The sequence below is a fragment of the Pteropus medius genome, unplaced genomic scaffold, assembly GCF_902729225.1.
Source record: "Pteropus medius unplaced genomic scaffold, Ma_sr-lr_union100, whole genome shotgun sequence".
Classification (NCBI taxonomy): domain Eukaryota; kingdom Metazoa; phylum Chordata; class Mammalia; order Chiroptera; family Pteropodidae; genus Pteropus; species Pteropus medius.
This window is the reverse complement of record NW_024349798.1, coordinates 3,711,085-3,726,291: the sequence shown is the minus strand read 5'-3', so window position 1 is coordinate 3,726,291 and position 15,207 is coordinate 3,711,085. Positions and strand designations below refer to the sequence as shown.

Genomic DNA, 15,207 nt, shown 5'->3' with positions numbered 1-15,207 from the left:
TGAGGAAAGGAGCTCATGTGCTCCCCCAAGGCCCTAGAGCCTTCTAGCTCTGACTTCCCTGCCTCCCTCCAGCCATCCTTCACCTCCATCCACCCTGGTGTCCAGCTCTGGGCAGTCACTGGTTTCTAGGCCCAGGGCCTCTTGGCAGTGGCCAAAGACAAAGACTGCTGGTGAAGCCCAGGTGAGCTAGGTGCTGACTGGGGCCAGAGCTGGGAGGACAGTGCAGGGAGGGGCCTGCATGGGGCGTGGACCCCAGGAGACAGCTCTGCTTCCTGATTCCCAGGTCACTTCACAGCCTGAGGGCTCCTTTTGGAGTTGGCCAGGCAGGGCTTTGTCTAGTTTCTGCTGCCCAGTGCTATGTGTTCTCAGGCTGAGGCTGGACCTCTCTGAACCTGACATTCCTGCTGAGAAGCAATGAGGGCTGAGCCTTCCCTGGGCCAGTCTGTGTGATTCAGCAGAATGAGTTGCAGTAAGCTTAATGGGCACAGCCAGTGACAGTTGCACTGATTTGGGTACTGTTATCTAAGCTCCATCCGAGAGCCAGCACCCCTTGTTAGCCCAGAACAAGTGGTGAGCTCAAAGGTGCCTTCTTGCAGAGCTGGCTAATAGTGACCCCTCATCAGGGGCCTCGCCCCCATCCCAGCTGAGTACCATCACCCTGGAGGACCTGGGGTTCTTACTAGAAGAAGGGCCGGCCAGCCCCGAACCCCTGAGTCTGGATGAGATCTCAGAGAGGTATGAGTCCAGCCACCTGGCGTCTACCGCCTCTGTTCTGGAGCAGGACACCCCCAAGCACTGGAAGCAACTGGAGCAATGGTGAGCCCCATGAAAAGCAGGGCAGGAGAGCCACATGTCAGGCCCATGGCATGCATGCTGACTCAGCCTACTCCTCACCCCGGCCAGGTTGGTCAACATGCAGACCCAGGTGGTGTCCCTGCAAGAACACAAGGACCGCTGTGAGTGCACCACACTGAGGCTGCTGCAGGAACTGTGCCAGGTGCAGGCCAGTGTGCAGCTGCAAGACTCAGAGCTGAAGCAGCTGCGACAGGAGATGCAACAGGCAGCTTGGGCCCCTGAGAAGGAGATCCTGGAGGTGAGCCACCATCGGTTGGGAGGCAGATTGTCCCCACCCACAGGCCAGGCCTCCCCATTCCTGGGTGTCAGGGCTGATAATGTTTCCTGGACTCTGAGCCCAGCTCAGCCCCTGCTGCCCAGGCTGGGAGCCCAGAGAATCTCCATAGGCTATGTCTGTGCCGGTTGGGCTGTGAGGGCCCCAGGCCTGCACTTAGCCCATACCCTCCTCCTTGCAGTTCCCCAGTCCCCAGAACCAGAACCAGATGCAGGCCCTGGACAAGAGGTATCCTCACACTTGTGGCACAAGGCTGAGTGGGAGGGAAGGGGGCTTTGGGAGAGCAGTGACTGGCGCTGGACCTACTGGGACATCAACCACAGGATTTTGTTTTCCCAATGAGTTGTCCTGCTCAGGTAAGCAGTACGTACCCATGGTCCAACTCAAAAGGTCTGGGTTTACATGAGCAGAAGCCTGGGAAAGGGGCAGGAGGCTTGCTGCTGGGGCCCCTTGGCTGGACTCATAACCCCTGAAGTCTGCCCAGATTGCTCCGGGCTTCTCCTGGCCACCAGGAGGGTGACCTGGGCAGGCCCCTGGCAGAAGTGGCTCTTGTGTGCCAGGCTGGTGGAGGTCCGAGAGTCCCTGACCCAGATCAGGAGGAAGCAGGCGCTCCAGGACTCTGAACGGAAGGGCACCGAGCAGGAAGCCAACCTCAGGTGGGCTCTTCCTGCCTCCTTCCCAGGGGCTGGCTCTGGGCCTTCTGTGTATGATCGTGTGGGCGTCACCAAGGCAGGGCAGGTATCCTCCTGCCCTCAGTGCCAAGCTGCTGGTTGATGGGTGAGCCTCAGACCCCTGTGGACCCTCTGTGGGAAAAAGAGACTTGAACATAGAGGTCCCCACCTTTCCCATAGGTCAGGCTCACTGGGGCCCAGCTCTTATCCTCCCAGGTAGAGACAGGGAAGCCAACATCTTGCCTCCTCTGTTTACCCAGGAAGGCTGTGTACCTTCTTCTCCACAGACCTGTAGCTCAGCCTAGAACCCCCAGATGCCAGCCTTGGCCTGAGAAGGACTCTCAAAGTCCAGAGATCCCACTAGCCTCCCTGTGGCTCCCAAGCCTGACCCTCCATGGGCTGAGCTGTTGTGACCTTTGGCCGGTGCCCACAGGTTAACCAAGCTGGCTGGGAAGCTGGAGCAGGAGGAGCAGGACCGGCAGGTGGCCTGCAGTGCCCTGCAGAAGAGCCAAGAGGAGGCCAGCCAGAGGGTGGACTATGAGGTGGCCAGGATGCAGGTACTTAGGCAGGGCCCTTGCATCTGGGCTGCCAGCTGAGCTGCTGAAAGAGGGTCCATACAGAAGAGACCCCAGCACTGCCAGTCCAGCCCAGCCCATGTCCTTCCTGTTGTGGTTCTTCCCTTGCTCCAGCTTTTGTCTTAGTTCTGTCCATGTAATCAGACCTGGGGGCAACCCCCGAATCTTGGGCCATCTAATATAGTGGCCACGAGCCACAGGTGGCTCTATATATTGAAATTAGCTATCGTGTTAGACAATTGAAAACTCAGTTCCTCCGTCACATCAACCGCTTTTCAAATCCTAAATGGCCATGTGTGGGGTGGCACCAAGACAGAGCACCTTCTTAATCACAGAAAGTTCTGTTGTTAGCACTCTCTCAGGGGCTGCTCCTCCTCTTCCCCCTCCCGTGTAACCAGCATCCAGATCAAGAAATAGAATACCGTAGCCTAAAGCTTCTTCCTTTGCCATTTTCGACCTTGGTGCTTCTCTCCATGTGAAGTGGAAGTTACCCTCCTGAAGACATGTGTCCCAGTGGTCCTACTCCTAGGCTGGTGTGGTTTCCCCTCCTGCATGTGGCCTTAGAAGGTGGGGCAGGGGACCAGGCAGCCTCTTCAGCTCTGCAAATAGAGACCAGGGACTGAGCTGCACACAAGGGAGGCCCCAGCTGCTGCCCACATAGCTCAGCTGCCCAGCTTTGGTGGCGTTCTCTCTTGCTGCCCTTTGGGAAGTTAGTTTCTCGGTTCCCTTGAGAGGCTGCTTGGTGCCCACCAGCCAGGAGCTCCAGAGGCATTGGGCCCAGGGATTCTCGAGGTGCCAGGCACTTCATGGGGCACCTGCCTCTTCCCAAGGTACACTCTAGGGTCAGGATCAGCAAGTTGCAGCCCATTGCCTGTTTTTTTTTAAATAAAGTTTTATTGGCACACAGCCACTCCTACTTGTTTACTATTGTCCATGGCTGCTTTTATGCTAGAACCACAGAGCTGAGGAGCTGTGGCATAGGCTCTATGATCCATAAACCTGAAATATCTACTCTCTGGCTCTTTACAGAAAGTTTGCCCAGCCCTGTTCCAGATCACCATGCATGGGGCGGGGAGGCTGCCGGGGCTGGGGCACACCTGCCTTGTGGGCTATAGGAGCTCTCCCAGAGGGCTCTTTGGCCTCAGAGAAGGTGCCTCCAGCCAGAGCCCTGCATGCCCCATGGGTGTGTGAGGCTGGGAGAGAGAGCTGAGCTGGGCCTTAACTCCCCTGTCTCCTATACCCTGAGACCCTTGATATAGCAGGAAGGGAGAGAGAGCAGGGAAAGGGCCCCATTCAGGCCTGGAGGTCAAGGGTAAACGGTGTGTCTGCATGACTGCATGTGTGTGCACACGTGCATGTGTGCATTGTGTTTATATGTGCACACGTAAGCATGCATGTGCACATGGTTGTACACTGCATGTGTGCATGAGTGTGCTATGTTTATGTGTGCCCTCATGTACATGAGTGCGCATGTGTGTGTGTTTGCACATGTGTGCATGAATGAGTGCACAAGTATGTGCTCATGCATACACTCAGCCTCCCTTCCTGAGACTCCAAACTTGGGGTGTGATTTGGTGGCTGCCATGCCTCCTTCCCTGGGTAGTATCTGGTGGTCACTACTGTGGGCACCAAGTATATTCCGAACCTACGTGAGCTTGGTTTGCAGACCCTTCACAATCATTGTGCCTGACCCTCTGGGGACACATGTGGCCCTTGCCTGCCCTGCCTTCCTCCTGAGAATGTGGTGGGCCCAACTCTGCTAGGCTCCCAGATAGCTAGGGACATAGAACCCAGAGTCCCCTCTGATGAAGATGTTTGGGCAAGAAAAGGAGTCCCTGATGGCACTGTGGGCGGGGGGCAGCTATGGGAGGATGCCCAGCACAGGTGGCAGCATGATGACCATGTGGCCCCCACCCTTCACAGGCTCAGGTGACCAAGCTTGGCGAGGAGATGAGCCTCCGCTTCCTCAAGAGGGAGGCCAAGCTGTGCGGCTTCCTGCAGAAGAGCTTCCTGGCCCTAGAGAAGGTGGGAGCCTACTGGCCAATGGGGCTCTACCGTGACCCCCGCTCACCTGGCTCGCCGTGACCAGTGGGGTCTTTTGCAGAGAATGAAGTCCTCAGAGAGCACGCGGCTAAAGGCAGAGAGCAGCCTGCGAGAGGAGCTGGAGAATAGGTGGCAGAAGCTCCAGGAGCTGGCAGAGGAGCGAGTGCGGGCCCTGCGGGGGCAGTGCAAGGTGACCAGTGCAGGTGGGGCATGGACTGGGCACCTGAGGGAGGAGACATGGGTCTCAGGGCCACCTCTGTACCACAGCAGGAAGAGTCCCACCTCCTAGAGCAGTGCTGGGGCCTGGACAGGGCTGTGGTCCAGCTGACCAAGTTTGTGCGCCAGAACCAGGTGTCGCTGAACCGTGTCCTACTGGCTGAGCAGAAGGCCCGGTAGGTATCTGAATGAGGCCACGGCCAGGGAATGGGAGTTGTCAGGCCAGGTGGATGAGAATGGCCCCTCTTCCCAGACCCTGAGCCCAGTGCTTAACCCAGTGGGGCCCCCAGGACAGAGTAGCTGCCCGCTTCTAGCCTGCCCCTCATGAGAGAACTCTGTATGGCAATGATAGACACAGCTCCATCTTGGTGGCTCCTGTGATGACACTCCCTCTACTGCTCCCTGGGGTCTCTTGGAAGGTTCTGGAGCCAGTAGCCAGGTTCCCCTCCCTGGCCCAGCTCTGAGGGCTGAGAGATAGTCCCTCTCAGTGGCCCCAATCCCCAGGGATGCCAAGGGCCACTTGGAGGAGAGCCAGGCTGGGGAGCTGACCGCCTACCTGCAGGAGAACCTGGAGGCTGTGCAGCTGGCTGGCGAGATGGCCCGGCAGGAGATGCACAACGCACTGGAGCTGGTGAGGGCAACAGAGGCCTAGTCAGGTCTCTTGCGGGCGGGGGGAGGGGGGTCCCACCTACATAGGCACCCACGCTCAGCCCAGCCTCCCACAGCTCCGAGAGAAGAGCCAGGCCCTGGAGGTGTCCGTGGCTGAGCTGGTCAGACAGGTGAAGGATCTGAGTGACCACTTGTTGGCCCTGAGCTGGAGGCTGGACCTACAGGAACAGACGCTGATCCAGAGGCTGCATGAGGTAAGGCTGCAGTGCTACCTGGGGGAATCGCAGCCTAGACAGGTGGGGTCCTGGTACTATTCTGGCTCTCTGAGGGTAGAGGCCTGACACATGGATCTCAAGCCCACCCAATGACTGTCTACAAGGCCTATGGGGCCCTGAGCTGCAGAGACCTTCTGTTCAGGGCAGAGTGGCCCAGGGTCAGCTACTGAGATGTTCAGAGGCCCCAGAGACCCAACCACACAGGGGGCTCCAAGGCGGCTTATTTTTTCTCTTTTTTTGTAACAGCATATTGAGGCTTAATTCACACACCATATAATTCATCCCTTTAACGTATATAATTCAGTGGTTTTCATATATTCAGAGTTGTACAACCACAACTACAATCACTTTTAGAAGGTTTCATCATCCCAAAAGGAGATCTTGTCCCAATTAGCAGTCATTCCTCATCCCCCTCCCCCAGCCCTTGGCACCTACTATCTGCTGTCTATCTCTGGATCTGCCTGTTCTGGACATTTCATAGAAATGGGGTCACATACTATGCGACCTTCTGTGTCTGGCTTCTCTCACTGAGTATGACGTTTTTTGAGGTCCATCTGTGTTGTAACATGTGTCAGTGCTCCATCCCTTTTCGTGGCTGAGTACTGTTCCACTATGTGAAGGACTACAGTTTGTTTATTCATTCGTCAGCCGATGGACACTGGGCTGCTGCCCTTTTTGGCAATGTGGATGGCACTGCTGTGAACATGTTTAGCCTTTGGCTTTGGGGCCAGGTTCTCTGGGCCTGCCCTGTATTCCCTCTCTTGCAGGTGCGGGCAGGCCATCTGTTTTCTGTCCCTGTCCCTGCTAACTCCTGGTGGACAGCTGGGGTTGGTGGGGGGAGAGGGCTAAGCCAGGCCTGCTTCTTAGAGATGTGTCTCTGCTCAGCCTAGTGGCCCTGCCCAGGAGGACCTGGGTCCCTGGAGTGTATGTATGTGGCTGTCCCGGGCTGTGTGTGGCCTGTGTGCACATGCTGTGAATCAGGTGTGCCCAGTCTGTCTGTCTGTCTGTCCACCGTCGCTGTCTGGGCTCTGGCCTCACTGGGTATCCTTTTCCCAGGCAAAGAGTGAGTGGGAAGGTGCGGAGCGGAGATCGCTGGAGGGCCTGGCACAGTGTCGAAAGGAGGCTCAGGCGCACCTGCGGGAGGTGCAGGAGACAGTGGACAGCCTGCCTCGGCAGGTGGGTGAGAGGCCAAGAGCGCACCTTTCCTCCCTGCTGCCCTTAGCTACCGACCCGCCCCCAACCCTGGTTCCGTTTCAGATAGAAGCTGTCTCTGACAGATGCATCTTGCATAAAAGTGACTCAGACCTCAAGATTTCTGCTGAGGGCAAAGCCAGGTGAGGCCTGCCTCCCAGCCTCAGCCAGGCAGGACTGTGAGCCCTGGGGAGGGGAGCGGGCTCCAGTGAGCTGACCATCAGGGGCTGAGCTGGTCCCCACCCTGAGAAGGTACAGCTATCTCAGAACCACCTTGCTGTACCAACAAAGCTTCTCAAGGGCACTCTTCTATGAGCTCCTGGTACCTATGGCAGCCTCAGCCCTTCCTCAGCCCTGTCTTGGCCCCTGTTGGGGGCAGCCTGAACAGATCTCCAAGGCTGTCCCTCTGTCATCTGCTGGGAACCCCCACTGGAGGGGTGGTAAAGTGGAGTGCCCCTTGCTCTACCCAGGGCCTTCTCCTTCTACCTCCCCTGCCCCCCACCCCCAGGCACTTCCCCCAGAGCCTGGCAGCCTCAGCCTCCTGTGCCCACAGAGAGTTCGAGGTTGGGGCCATGCGGCAGGAGCTGGCTGCGCTGCTGTCATCTGTGCATCTGCTCAGGGAGGGCAACCCTGGGCGGAAGATTGCCGAAATCCAGGGCAAGCTGGCCACGGTACCCCCCTCGCACCCTTGTGTCTGTCATGCTCAATAGAAGGGGAGGCCATCTGGTTCAGACAGCGGGCAGCCCCTGCAGAGGGGTCCCCGGGAAGGTTCACAGAACCAGCCGTCCTGCTGGCGGGGGGCTCCCCATATCTCAGCCTTTGAAAGGAAGTTCCAAGTGGGGGCACTGTTGGAGCCCCAAATGCTGGAGGCATCAGCAATCATGGTGAGAAGAGCGATCCTAAGCACTGGCCAAATCCTACCTGATCACTGGGTTGAGTGATGCCCCCAGGTCCCATTGAGGGGAGAGGACCCTAGTGTCAGAGGCCAGTTCCTGCCCCGGGGTATTGGGGTAGGAGCTGCTTCTATGTCCATGAACTAGGGCGGGGGGCATGTTTAGTTTCAGAACCAAATAATGAAACTGGAAAACAACGTCCAGGACAACAAGACCATCCAAAACCTCAAGTTTAATTCGGAAACCAAGCTGGTGAGAGGTGGCCTTGGACCGGTGGGACAGGCCCTTACACCAAAGGCTCTAGGGGCTCCCAGACCCAGAGGATGGGTCACTTTCTCTGTACAGAGCCTGACTCCCAGCCCCCCTTGCCTCTTCCAGCCTCCCTACCCCTCTAGCTTTCGGTCTCCTCAGCTGTCCATCTGTCGGTCTGTGTGTCTGTCCTAGGCAGCGTTTCCAGGCAGATAAGGCCCTGGTTTGCCCAGAGGGAGATAATCCCGTCTGCTGTTCCAACCCCTCAGTCCTATTCCTACATTCCCACATCAGTCCCTCCCCCACATACGCCGGCCTCTGTCCTAGCGCATGGAGGAGATGGCCACCCTGAGGGAGAGCCTGATGCGCCTGTGGAGTGAAGAGGGCCCATGGGCCCTGACGCTAGGCAGCAGAAAGGTCCTCATGTCCCTGGTGAGACAGCAGTTCTTCATCAAGGATGTGGCCCCTGACGAGGTGGTCCCTGTGAACCGCTGGGGCGTATATCAGGCCTTGAAGTGAGCAGTGGGGAGCCTTCTGGAGACCCCTCCAGGTCTGGGTTCAGGGCTGGGACAGGTCCTGAGGTCAGTGGGCCATGAGCTGTGTCTCCGGACAGGTGGCTTCAGTGGAAGGCGATCCTCATGAATCTGATGGTCCAGCAGAAGCCAAGAGCAGTCTTGGAGAGGTCCCTCGGCCAGGAGCCTGCCCACCAGCTCATATCCTTGCCCCTTTCCCAGAAATAAATGTGCCAGTTTCTGTACCCATCAGAACCTGGAGTTCCTTCCAGGGAGTTGGGAGGCCTGGGCAGTGGGAGTGACCAAGAGGACCCGGCCCTAGACTCCCAGAATCCTCTTCTCTTGTCCAAGCCCAGAAGAGCACCAGGCCCAACCTTTTTCCTGGGGCTTCCTGCCAACAGGCATAATGGCTTGGGACCCCCACCCACACACTCCTGGCTGGGGCCCCCCCAAGAGCCAGGCCAGGCTAGTCTCAGGATCCATGGCTGCCAACCTTGCCCTTCACACCTGCGGGGTGCCCTGCCAGAGAAACAGCTCTTCCTGCCCTAATCGAGGAAGCAAACAGTGTATTTGCTCATACACTCAGCAGCAACCCCTCCTCCTGCTTCTCCAAGAAAACACTTGGCTCATCTGGGTGGCTGGCCAGCCCACCTGCTTGGGGGCCTTGAGGAGGGGCCACCTGGGACCAGCTGGTGGGCGGGCAATGGGAGGGCTGCCCTTGGGAAACTTAGAGGTTGGCCTGGGTGGGCACAGTCTCTGAGGGGCAGCAGCACCTGCCCTGTCCTCCCCATCTCAGGCCTGGAAAGTTCCCATTTGAGCTGGTTTGTCCTCCTGGTGGCCACCTACATTGGAGGGCCCTCAGGCTCTTCCCAGGACAAGCTATAAGGATAGTCCAGAGCACTGCTGCCCCCGCTCACCCCCACTGACCCTTGCTTGCCCTGTCACTAGGCCTCGGCTAGCTGCCCCCCCTCCAAGGTCTGGGCGCCCCCACCTGGCAGCTCAGGGCCAGCCTCTGCTGACCAACTGGCCAGCAGGTCACTGAAGTCCGGTGTGCCAGGGTGCAGCAGGCCCAGGGGGCTGGGTGCTGGCTCCTTCCAGAAAGAGGGGGGCAGTTTTCTCTGGGTCATGGGGGTGATGTGGCCATACTTCTGCTCCAGCCTTACCCGGCGGCCAGCTGACGATCTGGGCCCTGGAAACTGTCGCAGCCCATAGTCGAACAGTTCAGCCAAGGGCCCTAGTGGCTGTGCACTGTCCCCTCCAAGGCCTGTCCCACACACCTGCCTCTCGGGACCCCTGGGCAAGTGGACCCTGGGCTTGGAAGCTTCGTTGTCATCTGGGGACCCACCTTGGGCCAGACGCATCAGATCTGCGCAGTAGAGCTCCCTGGCTGAGCTGCTGGCCAGGCGGCTATCGCTGTAGATGTCGCAAGCATCTGGGTCCTGCCCCTTCTCCTTGCGACCAAAATACTTCTGGATGTCGCCGCTGATGAGCTCGGAGAACCGCAGCAGCTGCAGTGGCATCTCGGGGCTGCTCGGACCTAGAGGGGCCTCTTCTGGGCCAGCCATGGCCCAATCTGAGCTCTGGGGAGCTGGACTATGGCCCCCTGACTCCTCACCCTCCAGTTCCTCCTCCTCATCCTCTTCTTCCTCTCCCTCCTCCTCTTCCTCAGAAGTGTCTGGGGGCTCCTGGTCTGAAGGCAGGAAGGGCCCAAAGGATGGTAGGGGCAGCCGGAAGTCACAGAGAGGCCGAATCACACCTGTGGCCATCTCCTCCACGTCAGAGCTTCTGGGGCCTCTGGGACAGCAGACACCCACTGGAGAGGGAGGTGGAGAGGAGACAGGTTATCAGTCAGGGCCCAAAGCCCTCCTGGCAGAACTGGCCACTGCAGGCTTATATGGCCACTTGTCCTTAGAGAGAGCGCCAACCTCAGAAGTAGGTGAGATTTGGAGAGAGACTGAGGGCTGTAAGGCACCATGGCAGCGGGCATGGCAGGAGTCGGGTGGGGGAGAGCCTGCAGAGTACAGACTGAGGGGTTTAGAACAGCCAGTGGCCTGTGGAATGGCCACCGGCCCTACAAGCAGTGTGTCCTGTCTTGTAGGGAGAACAGTCAGCAGGGAGGGAGGGTGCATGGTGGAGTGGTGGCTCTGGGATAATCCACTGGGGGAGAGAAGTCACAGGAGAAAGAAGCAGGGGAGGTGGGAAGCCAAGCCACCCAGGGGCTGGGACATGAGTGGGGTGGGGGCCCTGAAGAGCAGAGCTCTTGTCCCAGTGTGGGGGTTGCTATGGCTCCTAATAAACAGGCTCACTGGTTGGGGAGCCTTTGGCCCCCTCACAGGAGTCTCGGGTTGGGAGCTTCCCACCATCCCTGAGACGCCCATGCTGAGCCCAGGAGCTGGGTCTGGCTGCCTCGAGACCTAGAACTTTTGTAGCTTTGGAGGACTTCAGAGCCAGGTATTCTCTCATCCTGTCTAATTCTAATAAGTGCAGCCACCGTCCCAGGCTTTTTGTTGTTGTTGTTGTTGTTACCTGTCAGGAGAGTGAGGGGTGAATGAGAGAGGCCTGTGGGGATGGGACTCAGGAGGGCAAGGAGGGGATTTGGGGAGGACTCTGTCAGTGGTTCAGCTGGTTCTCCCCTTGGCCCACAGCCAAGTGAGGGCTGATTCTGAATGCCGGAGTGTCCCCCACCCCGGACACATCCCGCATGCCCCTTCGCAGCTGGGATGCAGGTGGGTGAGCCTAGGGAAGAGGGAGAAAGGAAGGGAAGGTGGTGTGGACGGAGGGAGAGGGAGCTCCTAGCTTGTCAGAAAACACCCCCTAGGGGGCCTGGCAAGTCCACAGGCATCACTCAGAGTCAGGCAGAGCTGGGGAGTGCACAGGCCTCCCCTCCTCCCTGCAGCCCCCTACTATGCTGGACTCCCAATCTCGTTCACAATGCTGGGGCCCTTCTTCCATGCAGGGGTGTCTAGTGGCCCCAGTGGTGGGTTGTAGGGGTGGTCGCTCATGATGAGGAGCCAAGACTTTCCTGTCGCTGGTCTCAATAGCCCGGCCCTACCCAGCCCTGCTGGTGACCCCTCCCAGTGGGTCCCCAAAGACTGCCTGGGCAGAAGGGCCCACAGCCTTCCCAGGACGGGAGGAGGCTAGACCCCATCGCCAGCACCCTCCCTGACCGCCACCCCACCCGGCTCCTACCTGTGAGGTCTCCAGCTCTGCTGGGCAGGCCCACCTCCACCTGGGCTCAAGCATTTATAGCCAGGCTCCGCAGCCGGCTGGACTGGCAAATATTTGGTGACTGCATTGTCATCACAGACTGGGCAAATAGAGTCCGTTTGCTTTAGCGCCGGGCAACCAGAGCCTGGCGGGGGGAGCCTCAGCCTGCCTGGGGACCGTAGAGTGTTTGCAGAGCGCCCAGCTGGCTCACACTCGGCAGAGGACCCTTATCTCTGCTGCTGATTGGGGCCCAACCAAGCCTTGTCAAATAGGTGGAAAATTAAATTTCATGCTATTTTGACTTCTGGAGTAGCCTTCTCTAGAGGACATCCTGCTTGTGCAGTGTCTGAGTGAACGGGACTCTGGGCCAGCAGCAGCATCTGAGAAGGCCAAGGGAGGGAGGCCAGGGATCTCCAGCCAGGGCCCAGGTGTGGGGCTCATGCTAGTGGGGACCTCTGAGCCTTTGCCCATTCCAGAGCTACAATTGAACTCCAGTTCCCCACCCCCCGCCCCCAGGGCTTTGTCCCCAGGGTCCAGACTGAGATAGCACCTTCTCTGGTTCCCTTTTTGGCTTCCACGCCTTCCTTTGGGGGGCTTGGTAGCCCCCCCAGCCTTGTGGAAATTGCCTGGGGTGGCGGTGGGTTTCCTCACTGTGCTTCTTCGATGGGTTACAACTACAGGCAGGACCCCAGAGGGTCTGCCTCTGCCAACCCCCTCCCTCCCCGGCCCCCCTCCTGCGTGGCCCAGTCCCGTGATTTTGCACGAGTATCCTGGGGCTGCCGTAACCAATCGCCACAAATGGCAGCTGAGGACAACAGAGAGGGATTCTCTCACAGTCTGGAGGCCAGAAGTCCAAAATCCAGGGTCATCAGGGCTGGTTCCTTCCGGAGGCTTTAGGGGGAATCAGTCCCATGCCTCTCTCCTGAAGTCTGGGGTCATCAGCTGGCAACACTTGGCATTCCTTAGCTTATAGCTGCATCCCTCCAACCTTTGCCCCGTGGTCACTCAGCCGTTCCCCTGAGTGCCTGTATCCACGTCTCCCTCATCTTACAAGGACACAGTCAATTGATCAGGGCTCACCCCGCTCTAGCCTGACTTTTGATCCTTAACTTGATCACATCTGCAAAACTCTGATCTCCACATAAAGTCACACTCTGATGTTCAGGTGCACTTGAGTTTAGGGAACACTATTCAGTCCAGTAAGGGCCCTCCATTTATGGCCCCCACTTCATTGTGGCAACTGCTTGGTGCTTTGCTCCCCTGGAACAGCCCATGTGGTGCCAGCTGGGAGACTCGCGAGTCCCATCCCCTGTGGCTCCCAAAGATGCCCGTGGTCCAAGTTCTGAGGACAGGACAGCAGCCCCCTCTCAGTGTGGTGTGTGCCTGGCCCTTCGGCCCCATCGTCATTCATGGTCCTCGATCTCCCCTCTGCGGGGACTACTCTTCCACCGGTAACAGATGCTATTTCACCCCTTCCTGGGTCCTTGCTCTTCAGCTCCAGGCTTCACCCCCTTCAGGTTGGGGATGACTCCTCACCCACCCAGTGACACCTAGGCCTTTCCTGCAAGTGCGGGCTGCAGTGCTGATTGCTGCTAGTCATTTCTCTGGCATCTGGAGGGCCCCACGCAGGCGCTCAGTGCTTGGCCTGTAGCCAGGAACCCTGGCTTTGGAAGAGTGAAAAGAAAATGAAAAGTTCCATTCCCAAGAACAGGACCCACTCTGAGCCAGGCTGGTGACCTGCCGTGAGTGGGTCTCAGAGGCTACCAATGTTGTTTGCTTGGGGTAGGACTGGGGAGAGGGCAGTGGGGTAGAGCCCCTGCAGGCCTGAGGGGAAGGCTGCAGGGAGAGGGGATGAATGTGTCATAGGCCAGGCCTCCATAAGGCCTATGGATACAATTGGTCAATACGGCCCTTTCAGCTTACCTTGGGGTGAGGCCATGCCCCACGTGAGGGGCATCTGGCTGGGATCAGTCCTATGAGTCCATCTATTTTGGACCTTGGTCTCCCAGAGACTGACCTCAGGCATGGCCACAGTTCTGCTCTGAAACTCTGGGGTCCAATGACACTGTTGTTCAGGTCCTGGCTGTGGGGTGGTCCTGCCCCAGCCACAGCTGGCTCCTTGACCCAGCGTAGCCCAGCTGTCAGCTACGACAGCTGGGTCCCAGGTGGCTTTAGGGCTGCTCAGGCCCCTAGGCTCCCTCCCTGCCCAGGTACTGCTCCTGCCCTCTGCTGGCTCAGGGAGCTCCTCAGACATGACCAGTCCCTAGACCCCAGGGTTCCCTCAGCAGCTGCCCAGACTGTGGCCACAGCGCCCCCTGCTGCTGGTCAAGAAAGGCCAGGGGCAAGGATCTGCATGTTTAGGGACTCCACCTCGCTCAGCCCAGCAGCTGAGGGGCCAGACGGGAGTACAGTCTGGATGGAGGCCCCAAGAGGGCATTTAGGCTTGGTTTCTGGCCCTCCTTTGTGCCAGGTGTTGGCTGGGGACTGGGTGTAGAGGCACTGAGAAAGGCAGCCCTGCCCTCGAGAAGGTCTTGGCCCCTGTGACCGGAGAAGGTCGTTCGTGGAGTACTGATGGGAGCAGGAGCTCACCCAGCTGTGGGAAGTGAAGGTGTTCCTGCAGAGAGGACAGCCTGGAAAAGACCCAGACCTCCAGGAGCTGGGACCTTTGTGGTGGACTGAATGATGGCCCAATGCATCCATGCCCTAATCCCTGGGAAATTTAGATATGTCGCCTCACATGACAAAAGGACTCTGCAGAAGTGATGGAGGTAAGGACCCTGAATGGGAGATAATCCTAGATTATCTTAAGGGCCCAATGTCATCACAGGGATCCCTGTAAGAGGGAGGCAAAAGGGTCAGAGAGGAGATGTGACAACAGAAGCAGGGTTACTGCTGGCTTTGAAAGCAGAAAGGGCCATGAGCTAAGGCAGGGGTCCCCAGCCCCCAGGCCATGGATCAGTACAGGTCCGTAGACTGTTAGGAACCAGGCTGCACAGCAGGAGGCGAGCAGCCAGTGAGCGAAGCTTCATCTATATTCGCAGCCACTCCCCAGCACTAGCATCACCGCCTTAGCTCTACCTCAGATCATCAGGCGTTAGACTCTCATAGGAGCACTGGTCCCTGGTGCCAGAAAGGTTGGGGACCACTGAACTAAAGAATGAAACAGCTTATAAAATCTAGAAAGTGCAAGGAAGTGATTCTCTCCTGGAGCCTCCAGAGCACATTCCAGCAGAAACTTTGATTTCCAGCCAGGGAAACCCATTTTGGATTGAACTGTAATAAATCGGTGTTGTTTTAAACCACTCAATTTTGTTCATTTGTTTTAGCAGTAAAAGGAAACACAGCTGGAAGCATTGGCTGGACAGTGGGATTGGGTGGCCTGCAGGACCTCATAGCTTGGCTGTGGAATTTGGACCTTCCTCCACGCCTCAGGGAGCCAAGACACTCAACTCTTCCCTCTGTCACTGGAACCAAATCTGAGGATGGAGCTTTCATAGGGAGGAGGGCCCATGACGGTTATCGCTCCCAAGGCCCACTCCCTCCTGAGGGCTCTTGTTTTCACCCCCTACCCCACAGGTCTACTTTTCCTTCCTGGCCTCTATCTCAGGGCCCCCGGTCAGTGATGCTAGAGCCTTAT

The 15,207-nt window shown here is 58.1% G+C and overlaps 2 protein-coding genes across 3 annotated transcripts; one reads left to right on the top strand and one right to left on the bottom strand.

Moving 5' to 3' along the window:
* The first annotated feature begins 459 nt into the window (after positions 1–459).
* CCDC154 (coiled-coil domain containing 154) lies at positions 460–9,018 on the top strand. Its single transcript, XM_039885571.1, has 16 exons — positions 460–469; positions 576–816; positions 904–1,093; positions 1,311–1,357; positions 1,690–1,785; positions 2,234–2,357; positions 4,299–4,400; positions 4,480–4,608; positions 4,686–4,810; positions 5,139–5,265; positions 5,360–5,497; positions 6,575–6,694; positions 6,776–6,852; positions 7,263–7,380; positions 8,179–8,366; positions 8,465–9,018. The coding sequence occupies exons 1-16, from the start codon at positions 460–462 to the stop codon at positions 8,589–8,591; spliced, it is 1,959 nt and encodes a 652-aa protein (XP_039741505.1). The 3' UTR covers positions 8,592–9,018.
* A 289-nt stretch (positions 9,019–9,307) lies between these two features.
* On the bottom strand, positions 9,308–13,734 carry PERCC1 (proline and glutamate rich with coiled coil 1). Of its 2 annotated transcripts, none has more exons than XM_039884888.1 (2): positions 13,494–13,734; positions 9,308–10,176 (listed from the first exon to the last, which is right to left on the bottom strand). In XM_039884888.1, exons 1-2 carry the CDS (start codon positions 13,594–13,596, stop codon positions 9,308–9,310), a joined length of 972 nt encoding a protein of 323 aa, XP_039740822.1. In that variant the 5' UTR covers positions 13,597–13,734. The 2 variants fall into 2 exon arrangements, with proteins under 2 accessions (XP_039740822.1, XP_039740823.1); XM_039884889.1 differs by lacking the exon at positions 13,494–13,734 and adding an exon at positions 11,553–11,614.
* Positions 13,735–15,207: the final 1,473 nt, after the last annotated feature.

Excerpts from the sequence above, each read along its gene's own strand:
- CCDC154 (XM_039885571.1), top strand. Across the intron at positions 2,358-4,298 it reads ATGAGGTGGCCAGGATGCAG|GCTCAGGTGACCAAGCTTGG; the intron begins GTACTTAGGCAG and ends CACCCTTCACAG. Across the intron at positions 5,266-5,359 it reads TGCACAACGCACTGGAGCTG|CTCCGAGAGAAGAGCCAGGC; the intron begins GTGAGGGCAACA and ends AGCCTCCCACAG.
- PERCC1 (XM_039884888.1), bottom strand. The coding sequence starts at position 13,596 with ATGCCTGAGGTCAGTCTCTGGGAGACCAAGGTCCAAAATAGATGGACT. Across the intron at positions 10,177-13,493 it reads GGGCATGGCCTCACCCCAAG|TGGGTGTCTGCTGTCCCAGA; the intron begins GTAAGCTGAAAG and ends CTCCCTCTCCAG.